This window comes from Orycteropus afer, unplaced genomic scaffold (assembly GCF_000298275.1).
Source record: "Orycteropus afer afer isolate SDZICR_OR568_19922 unplaced genomic scaffold, OryAfe1.0 scaffold00036, whole genome shotgun sequence".
Taxonomy (NCBI): Eukaryota; Metazoa; Chordata; class Mammalia; order Tubulidentata; family Orycteropodidae; genus Orycteropus; species Orycteropus afer.
Window position 1 is genome coordinate 383,224 of NW_006921623.1, and position 10,955 is coordinate 394,178.

General features: G+C 48.1%; 1 protein-coding gene across 1 annotated transcript in view; it reads right to left on the minus strand.

Annotated features, from left to right (window-relative positions):
* Positions 1-10,955, minus strand: part of OAF (out at first homolog) — a 23,807-nt gene that overhangs the window by 11,926 nt on the left and 926 nt on the right. Inside the window, 1 exon segment of the mRNA XM_007936581.2 lies at positions 10,704-10,932. Within this exon segment, the coding sequence (XP_007934772.2) occupies positions 10,704-10,932 (229 nt within the window).

The following is a 10,955-nucleotide window of genomic DNA, read 5'->3' on the forward strand; positions in this document are numbered from 1 at the left end:
ATTCGTGTTATTTGTATTCTCTCCCTCTTTTCCTTTGTTAAATTTGCCAGTGGTTTGTCAATTTTATTGATCTTTTCAAAAAACCAACTTCTGGACTTGTTGATTTTTTCTATAGCCCTTCTATTTTCTGTTTCATTGATTTCTAGGATACCAGTTGTAGTTGGTAAGTTCCAACTCAAGACGACCCCATGTGTGTCAGAGTAGAACTGTGTCCCTGGGTTTTCAATGGGTGATTTTTCAGAAGTAAATAGTCAGGTCTGTCTTCCAAAGCACCTCTGGGTGGACTCCAATCTTCAACCACTGGTTAGCAGCCAAGCACATTAACTGTTTGCATCACTCAGGGACTTCCTGGGCTAAGGAGCCTGAGCTTAATCTTCTCATAAGCCAGTTGGAAGTCCTTGAGGCTAGGTGTGACATAAACAGAACAGATCTGTAGTTTATTTAGAGTTGAGATCAGATTCAAATTGAGGTTGTAGCCAGGCCACTGTGCTTTTGATCTAAATGCTTTGGTAGAGGGTCCCTGTCTTCATACTGTATCTTCTGCCCAGGCAATAAGTCACCCAAGCCCTCATGATCCACCCCTGCTCAGGACTACTTGTCCTCAGGCTCAAAGGCAATTCTACCTTATTTGTGTAGTATCCCCAGTATCTGGCACATAGCTGAGCTTGATAATTATGAGTTGAGTGAATGAATGACTATCTGGGGCCTCCATCAACTCAGTTACTTCAAACAAGAAGAAAACTCTTTCTTCTTGGGTTTTCCTATAACTGGCTCCTACAGGCTAGTAGTCCTACAGCTGCTATTTTGGCTCCTGGAAGATTTAAGGGACTCAGTGAGGTTCCAGCAAGAAAATGACCTTCTCAAGCCATACCACTGCAGAGCCAAAACCAGAACCCCAGATCTCCTGACTCTCAGTGCAGTGATGCTGATGCTTTTCTAAGCTCCCACCTTAGTCCTTGCCTAGATTTTCTATTCTTTCCTGTGCCCACTCCCTGCCATGCCATCTTTTTGAGACCCACTGTATTTCACAGAGAAAAATGCACTGGGTCAGCTGTTCTAGGGTCCAGGTGAATACGTGAAGAGAATACAGAGCAACTCTAGAGAAAGCAGAGCCCAGCTCTCTGCACTTCCAACAGAGACATCTTGTGCCAGACCCTATATGCTGCTTTCCATTGTTCATTCCCACCCCCTTGTGCTCTCCCAAGCTGGGACAGAAAGTGCCAGTGCCTCCCACATTTTCATTCTGTCCTTCCTTAGTTACAAAAACCCTAATTTTTAATTGACACCTTAAATAAAGATATTTCCTAATATCTGTTCTAACTAGGTATGACCACATGACTAAACTGTGACCAAATGGATAGAACCAGAACTGTCCTTAAGAGGAAAGATGGGTCTTTCTTTGTCCCTTCCTCCTTCCTCCAGGGCGGAGGCAGCTGGAGTTTAAACAGCCATTTTTGATCTAAATGCCTTGGTAGATCCCTGATGAGGTGAAATTGTCACACCAGCCCTGGCCTGCAACTTCCAAACTTAGATAAAACTGTAAAGCGAGAAACAAACCTCTTTTGCTCAAGCCCGTGTTATTTAGGGTTTTATGTTACTCACAACCACATCTAATCCTAACTGATACACACAGAGTGATACCTGCTCATCTCTATTCACAGACCACACACCCATAATCTTCCATACTTGCTGCTTCTCAAACAATCTCTCTTTTACACACAGTTGCTCCCAGTCTCATACCCCCTCTCCCTCACCCAGGCATTTACTGTGGCTCAGTTGTACATTCCCATTCTCCCTTGCACAGCTGCTCATCTGTGCACATTTCTTTCCTCACTATACCACAGGAATTCTCACAGTCTCTTTGTGGGGCCTCTACCTCACCCCATTTCTCTCAGAGTCATGTGTAGTATCTCTCAGGGACAGTCTCACAGACATAACTTTTCCCAAACAGAGTCTTGCACACCTTCTCTCCTTACATCACACACAGTCCCCCACATTCTCTCTCCCTCACTGAATTCCCCCAGACTCACATAAAGTATCTCACACTTCCTCTCATACACACCCTTTCTCACCAATGTCTAAAAACTCTCCTCACTCGTAATGTCACACACACCTTCCTTCAGTCATCACACATAGCCCTCACTGGTAGTGTCCCACAGCACACTGATTGCCTCTTCCTCCCATATTTCTTCACATGTGTCCCCTCATTAGCATATTACCTCAGCTCCAGCCCAGTAAACCTCCTCTCCTTCTCTCTGTCCCTTTGCCCCTCCTGTGTCTTCCCCATCACCAGCTCTTAGCTTCCACCACATTCTCTATGTGCCCTTCCTCAGCTCTCTCATCTAGAAAGCTCTTTGTAGGGGCAGGGAGTGTGGGTCTCCTGTTTCAGATCCCGCTGCCAGCCCAGCTTCCCACAATAGGGATAATCTAAAACTAAAGAGGCCAGGATGGCAAAGCTGTCCCTTCCCCTCAATGCCTCTTTCCCAGCCCACCACTGGCTGTACAGTCCAGATGGAAGGCCTTCTCTCCAGAGCCCTCATGAAGCAGCTTTCCCTTTACCCCCAATTCCTCCTGTCCCCCCTTTGCTCCTGGACAACTGGCGCTTTCTCCTGGTAGGTCCCTCTGCCATCTTGGTGTCCTTCCCATCACACCACAGCACGTGATTCTGAGGCCCAACCTGAGCCAATCTAAACATTTATTCCCCTGCTCCTGGCTGGGACTGCTTTATGGCTAAAGAAGAGGCCAGCTTCATTGGGTGGAGGAGTGTGAGGGGCCAGCCTGGACAGCCTAACCCCAGGTCAGCTGTCCCATTGAGGACACAAAAGCACCTTGGCTGCTCCACCCAGTCCCTCTAGCAGAAACAGTAGGAATAGAGTCCATCAAAAGCCAGATCAAGCTCATTCCCAGCAGTGCCCAGGCACACAGGCTACCCCTATTATGAGATGTCTGAAGGATCTGGTTGGTGCAAATGATTAAGCACTTGGCTACTAACCAAAAGGCTAGCAGTTCAAACCCACGTGGAGATGCCTTGGAAGGAAAGCCTGGAGATCTATTTCTGAAAAATCAGCCACTGAAAACCCTACAGAGCACAGTTCTACTGTGATACACATGGGGTCTCCCTGAGTTGGAATCAACATGATGGCAACTCGTTTGGTGTTTCTTTTTGCTTGGGTAGACCTTTAGGGCTAGGCCCTAGACAGAGGCTTCTTGTTATGGGGCATTAGTTTATCAGCCAGGAGCATGCTCCCTGCTCGCTACCCCTAACCCTCCCCCAGAACCCACAGTGCTCTGTCAGCCAAATCTCAAAGGTCACCACCGTCTGGCTGGCTTGGGAAACAATGTGAATGAGGCTTTATGTGGATCAACTGCACCCCACTGTCCTGCTGACTCAGGGCTCCTAAATTGGGGCTCCACACTTCCCTCTCACCCAGATTCCCTGGCCACGAGCTCCTACCATTTATCTGAATCCTCAGTGGCAGCCGCTTAAACACTTGCCAACTTAAAGGACGGAAGTTCCTAATGATGCTTTAGTCCCTAGAGCAGAAAAAAACAGTTGAGACAATAAGCTTCACAGCACAAGGAAGGAGACCTGACGTGGAGTGACTGAATGGGGCTCTGCCTGGCACCAGTAGCTCACTTCTCACATGCCTACACTGGCCTCCAGTTGGGAAGGGGAGGAGAAAAAGGCATTTACTGAGCACTAACTAGGGGCTGAAGGAGCTTTGATGCCTAAGGCATTTGACTGCTAACCAGAAGGTTAGTGGTTCAAACCCACCAGCTGCTCAGCAGAAGAAGGAAGATGGGGCAATCTACTTCTATAAAGATTTCCAAAACCAAAACCAAACTCACTGCTGTTGATTCGGATCCAACTCATAGCAACCCCTCCTTGGGTTTCCAAGACAGTATCACTATGGAAATAGATTGCCCAACATTCCTTCTGAGGAGTGGCTGGTGGGTTTGAACCACCAGCCTTCTGGTTAGCAGTCAAATGCCTTAGGCACTAGGCCACCAGAGCTCCCCATAAAGATTTACTGCCTTGGAAATGAAAAGGAGGTCATTATGAGTTGGAAATTAACTTGATGGCAGTGAGTTTGTTTTTATTTTTTGTAACTAGGGACTAAGCCCTGCTGGCACAGTGGCTAAAGCACTCAGCTGCAAATTGAAATGTCGATGGTTTGAACCCACCACCCACTCCACAGGAGAAAGATGGGGAAGTCTGCTTCCATAAAGATTTATAGTCTTGGGAACCTTATGGGGCAATCCTACTTTATCTTACAGAGTTGCTACGAGTCAGAATTAACTCTATGGCAGTGAGTTTGATTGGTTAACTAGGGGTCAAGCACTCCACTTTGCAAAAGTCTTCTCTTATTTAAGGCTCATACTATTGTTCTAGTGCGTAGGCAAGGAGTATGGGGCTCAGAGAGGTCAAGTGGTCTGCCAAGCCACACAGTAAATGGCAGAGGAAATGTACCATGCTATCTGTGAGATCTTTTAAAAACCCCTCGTTATCTGTATGATCTTTTAAAAACAGTCTCCTGTCTCTCCAGAGGCCCTAAGGACAGGGGTAAGAGCCTTAGGCACAAAGCTGCCAAAAGGTCAATTCTCTAAATCCACCTCCAGTTATAAGCTTGTGGGGAAAGAGCTCTGTCTGAGTATTTTCTTTCCCAGCCCAAGTCTGTGCAGAGGACAGTTGCTCTGTAGATTTCTTCTGCCTTGGTACCGACATTCTTTCCAACCTCCTCCTTTTATTTATTTATTTATTCACTCTTCCTCTTTCCTATTCAGGGTTCCTGCCCCTTCTGCAAGGAGCCCACCCACATGCCATGGAAGCACAGGTAGTCATGATACAGTGAACCATCCCTGGGTGCTAATCCTGGGTTATTAGCTGTTTGGTTTTGTCAGTCACTGCACAGCTCTGAGCCTCAGTTTGCAAATCCACAAAATGATGGCAACATCTGCCTTATGGTGGGGACCAAAAACCAAAACCAAATAAATTCTGACTCATAACAACCTCACCATGTGCCACACAGTAGAACTGGGCTTTATAGGGTTTTCTGTGGCAGATTTTTTAAAAATAGATCACCAGATCTTTCTTCTGAGGCACCTGGGGGTAGACTTGAACTTCCAACTTTGAGGTTAGCAGCCAAGTGCACTGTTTGTATTACACCCATGGTGGTAACTCTAACTAACTCTAAATCACAGCATGGAGCCCATTTTGATTCATAGCGACCCCTCCTTGGGTTTCTGAGATGGTATCTCTATAGGAGTAGATTGACCAGTCTTCCTTCTGAGGAGTGGCTGGTGGGTTTGAACCACCAGCCTTCTGATTAGCTGTCAAATGCCTTAGGCATTAGGCCACCAGAGCTTCCCCTCATGGTAGTGATGATCCAATGAGGCCATGTGTGTGAAAGCAACTAACAGGGTGTGAATATGAGAACTCCACCTCTACCTCTCCCCACTGTGTCCACAGCAGGCTCCTCACTTGTCCCTAGGTGGTAGTCTTCACTGCCTGAACTGGGATGTTTGGATCAGATTCTATAAGGGTATAGCATTCAGGGGTGGGAGATGCTTGCCAAACACCAAGGAGCGCATTTTAATCTAGTCTCAGACCATCCAGGACTGTAGCGGAGGGGCTGGTGTTAGACTCATGGGTCCCATGAATGGAAGCCTGATTATTTCTCCTAGTGACTTCTCCCAAACTCCCCTGAGGAAATGGTCTGCATTCCAAAAAGGTCTGGGCCTCCCCTGAAAGCACTTCTAATGTCCTCTTTTCCCAAGAAGGTGCCCCATCCATCGCAAGCTTCCATGCCAAATCGCCAAATAGTAGGGGCCCTAACATAGGCAGGATAGGATGGACTGTACCCTAGAAGCTTCTCCTGAAATCCATAGTGTGGGATATCCCTTTGGAATAAATAGTCTCAGGCAACAACATGGCCAATTGCACATCCCTCAACTTTAATGACGACACTTCCCAGATGTTTCCTATGTTCCCCAGCTCCAGACTGGGAGTCTCCAAGGTGGGACACTGGCACTCTTAGCTATCCCTCCCTCTAGACATATTTACCCATCAGTGCCCAGGCAAGGCTCAAGTTTCCAATCTCCCTGGGTCCTCATCTCTTCAGAGTGACCCTGACCTGACCCCACTGCCATATGGTTCCTCTTATCTTGATTATTCTCTCCAAGGCTCCAGCTGTTGGCCCTCTCCATCTCCTCTGTCTACCCTTTTGGAGTCCATGTCTCCTTCTTTCCCCCTCCTTGTCCACCCACCATCCTTGATACATGATTTCTCTTGTATCTTTCAGTCCTGCCCTCCTATTTGGCAGCTCCACACCAGGCTGCCTGGAACATGATTCATCCCCTCCCCAGCTTTTGGACCCTCAGACAGGGGAACAGAGGGGAAAGAGAGCTTGGACTGGGACACCAGCTTGGGGTAGGGGTTAGGGGTGGGGAAACTAAGAAAGCCATCAGACCAAACTCCAGGTTAGAGACTGGGGATGGTGACATGCCTGTTATTTTATATGCCCAGTGATTATGCACCCCCTCAAAAAAAAAAAAAAAAAAAATCCAAACCCACTGTACATATGGATATAATTACATATAGAGGATCTGGATTATAAAAAGGAATATTGCTTATTGAGTGTATATTATGAATTAGAGTTCTTATACTGAGGGCATGTAAAATTAGGCTTAAAGTACATACCAGGGCTTCAACTGGTTCATTCTGGTTTCACCCCCTGCTAAGAATTTACATTTCCACCCCAGATATACTGAATCAGAATCTATATTTTCCCCAGGTGATTCTTATGTATATGTAAGAATATTGTTAAAATGTATCTAGGGTAGAAATGCTAATTATCAGCAGGGGGTTGAAATGGAATGAACCGGTTTGAAGCCTTGTTATATATATTTAAAACACACTGGGGTTACTGTGAGTAGAATGACAGGATTTCAAATGTGCGAGGGAGTTTGGGGTCTTTCTTATTTAACAGCCTCATTTGGTCCTTCTTTCAGGTCCCCCCTCCCTTCCCTGGAGCAGTTATGCCTCTCCTTCCCAAACTGTGCTGCACATTGGAATCACCAGAGAATCTTTAAAAATCCTGATGCCTAGCTCCCACCCTCATCCTTGTAGTGCAGTTGGTCTGGAGGGCAGCCCAGGCATGGAGAATTTTCAAAGCTCCCAGATGATTCTGATGAACGACAAAGTTTGGGAGCCACTGTGCTCTGCCATCTCTTTTAGAGCCACACTCAACCTGCCTGATCATCTACAGAGCTTCCGGTAATGCACGACCGACCATTTGGAAGAGAGTCACGCTAACTTGTGGAGTCTGTAAGTAACCCTTGCTGGGGCTCCAGGCTAGGCATCCTCCAGTGGGCTGATTCCTGTTACTGCTTCACTGGCATCAAGACCAGTGTGGGAAGAATAAGAGCATGTTAGAAGCCTGCTTCATGGCAGAGGCAAACAGAGAGAGTGGAAGGGACAGGAGAGAGAGGTTGGGTGGTGAGTTCAGCCAGCTAGAGGGCCTCATTCCTTCCAAAAAAGCCTCAAACCCATTGCTGTCAAGTCAATTCTGACTCATGGTGACCCCATGCATTACAGAGTAGAACTGCTCTGTAGAGTTTTCTCGGCTGCAATGTCATGAAAGAATATCACCAGGCCTTTCATCCATGGCACTACCGGGTGGGTTTGAACTGCCAGTGAGAGCAAACTGTTATCCTTTTAGTTCTTAAAATAACAGCAGGATTGGCCCTATTATTATCTCTATTTTACAGATGAATGAAAGCTTGGAGAGATCAAGTGGCTTGCTCTGGGTCAATCAACTAATACATGATGAACCCCAAAACCAAACCAATCCAAACACACTGCCACCGAATCAATTTCTAGTGAGACCCACTGGGTTCCTGAGACGGTAAATCTTTATGGAAGTACACTGCCTCATCTTCCTTCTGAGGAGCTGGAGGGTTTGAACCACCAACTTTCTGGTTAGCAGTCAAACACCTTAGGCACTACACCACCAGCACTCCTTTGGTGAACCCCAGGTATATCTAATTTCAGAATCTGGACTGTCTCTCCCAAAGGTGATAAAAGGGTTGTTGTTGTTGTTGTTGTTATGTGCCGTCGAGTCGGCCCCAACTCATAGCGACCCCTCCTTGGGTTTCCGAGGCAGTATCACTACAGAAGTAGGATTGCCCAACCTTCCTTCTGAGGAGTGGCTGGTGGGTTTGAACTGCCAGCACTATTTTTAAGTGGACTAGGGATTTTTCCTGAACTGACCCAAATGGGTTAGATACTTAAAATCAAACACAACTTCCAGGTCTTTCTTCTACAGGAAAAATCATTACTTCTACATAGAACCTTCTTGTGGGAATCTACCAAAGACTATGAGGTATGAAGCCCTGAGAACTGACCAGGCAACCAAGAGAGGTGACCCAGCCCATGAAGATGCACATATAAAAGTTGCTATGACCGGTGCAGACAAAGGATTGTGAGAGAAGAGATGGTACAGGCTATTCCCTGAGATCAGCATTCCCCAGCTTTACCATGCCCAGGGTAACTGAGAAACCTGGAGCTGGAAGGGGTTTTGGAGAGCTGTTTCCCCTCCCTACACCTTCCACTCTTAATTTTCTTCCTTGTTAGGGGCAGGTGTGAAATGTCAGCTTCCGGTACAGAGGCTAACCTGAAAAGCAGACTTTGGAAATCTGGAGGTCTGAACCACTGTGGGGATTAAAATAGGCTTCTTGAAGTCAGCTCCAAGTGGATTCTCTAATTGCAGTACCCATCTACCACATCCTCAACCTTAACCTTACTCCCCTATTTCTGCCACCCTGCCACCTGGGCTCTCCTTCTCCTCTCCCTTCAGGGCAGAGCAATAAAGAACTTCTTGCTGAAGCCAGAGGCTATAAAAGCTCAGCCCTACCCTGTTGCCAAGGGTAGGAAATCTCTCTCCAGGATTCCACTGGAGCCATAGGAGGATTGTCAGTGGACAGGAGGTGGGAGACTCAGCCTGGCCTGAGGTTCACTCTTAAAGACAAAGGGCTCAGATGGAAGGTTAGAGGGGAAGATTAGATCACTGTCTCTTCAGGGATCTAGCCTCTAATGTGGATTTTCCAAGAAAAGAAAACAATTGAAAAAATCCTACTGAAGTTTAGGTGAGGAAGCAGGGTATCTTCTGGCCCTGTCAGCATCCCTCTCTCCACAAGTTCATCTGCCACTACCTGAATCTGAGAACTTGGCTTGGGCCTGCTGAGTAAGGAAGGGCCACAAGCCTTTCCATCTCTGATCACCAGGCCCCCATGCTCCAGTCCACCTACATCCCATGTCAGTGACACTGACAGTGGTCTTGGGAGATCAGCAGTCAAGCCTCACACTATGCACTGGAATCTCTTCCATTTATACTATCTATGGCAATGTCATTGGGTCCTTAGCTGATTCCCCAAACGCTGTCCTTCTCCCTCAGGCTCGCATTCTCTGAGAAGGGAGAGAAGTGGATCAGGAAATAGTCCCACAGGCCCTGGGCTTTCTCAGCTGCCTAGCTATCTAATCTGTCACCTCTCCACTTCCCCACAGACAGATATTCACAAAGAAACCAGCTGGCGTTGAGTCAAGTCCAACTCATGGCAAACCCATATGTGTCTGTATAGAACAGTGCTTCACGATTTGCACCACACAGGGACTCCAGAGCCTCACAGGCTATCTTTATACCCAGAGAGGAGCTGGGTGAGGAGAGTGGGGAGCAGGAGACTCCCTATGAATACCTAAACCTCACACACCTTCTTTCCCTCCAGTAATAATGCTGCTAGGTCACTGTTAGTCACTCATCACCCTTCCAGGGCCATTTCCTGCTAAACTCTCAGCCAGCACACTCTTTTCACCCCTTAGGGGCCAGGCTCACATCTCCCACAATGTACATCTGAACAGAGCCTAGTCTCTGCCCTCTTGCCCCAGTCATGCCAAACATGGCAGTTAGCTCTCCTTCCAGGCAGGTAAGGGGTGGTACCTGTGTCCCACAGTGAGGGGACCTCACCAGACGCCTTTCCCTAAGTCCTCCTCTTGTAAGACTCCCAATCTTCCATACCAAAAAGGAAAGCAGCTTCTCCTCAGCTTGGGAGGGTCCAGAGTCAGTCAGCTTTGCTTAGAAACCCCACCTCCCTAATCAGGAAAATGAAACAGAGGCAGAGTTGGTTCATGGCCTGGGATGCTAGTGTTGAGAGGCTAGGACTCACCTCACTGCTCTGTATAGAGGTTGGAAACAAGACCCAAAGAAGGGAAAGGACTTGCCAAGATCACACATGAACTGTAAAAACCCAGGATCTCTGATTCCTAGCCCAGGATTTTCCCCACTAGAGCACACAGAAATGACTGCAAGAAGGAAGTCGGTTTATTAAGTTAACTCTTTTGAAGAACACTGAGCATCTGGAAGGCTCCGGGAAAGCTAGATAAGCGGCGAAAGGAGTCAGGGAGTTGAGCAAGGGCTAGCGCACCCAGGGCAAAGGGGCTGGAGGTTGAAGTGGTGGTGATGGGGGGGGGGGATGCAGAAAAGTTTGGTGGAGAGAATGAGAAGGCGGTGGTCTGGGCGCTGAGGAGTGGAAAAGAGGGGCACAGAAGCTCTCAGAGTGACCTTGGCAAGTCACGCCTTTATCCTATCTTTTCCCATTTGAAGGCTTTGGCGCTACTGAACCTCGGGCAGCGAACTGGGGTGCCTCACCTTCTTGAAGTCTGCAGTGAAGGAGATGAGGGTACCGTCGGGTTTGTGCAGCTCGAGGCTAATGCTGTCGGCGTCGCTGTCTGCCTGAAGACTCTCCTCGGTCACCTGGCCATCGGGCAACCGCACGCGGACCCGCAGCTCTGCCGGCGCGCCTGTCCCCGCGCCCACGCCGCGCGGCGCGCCCAGCAGCGGCACTAACAGCGGCAGCAGCAGCAGCGCCGGGGACGCACTGGGGGCCCCGCGGCGGCCGGG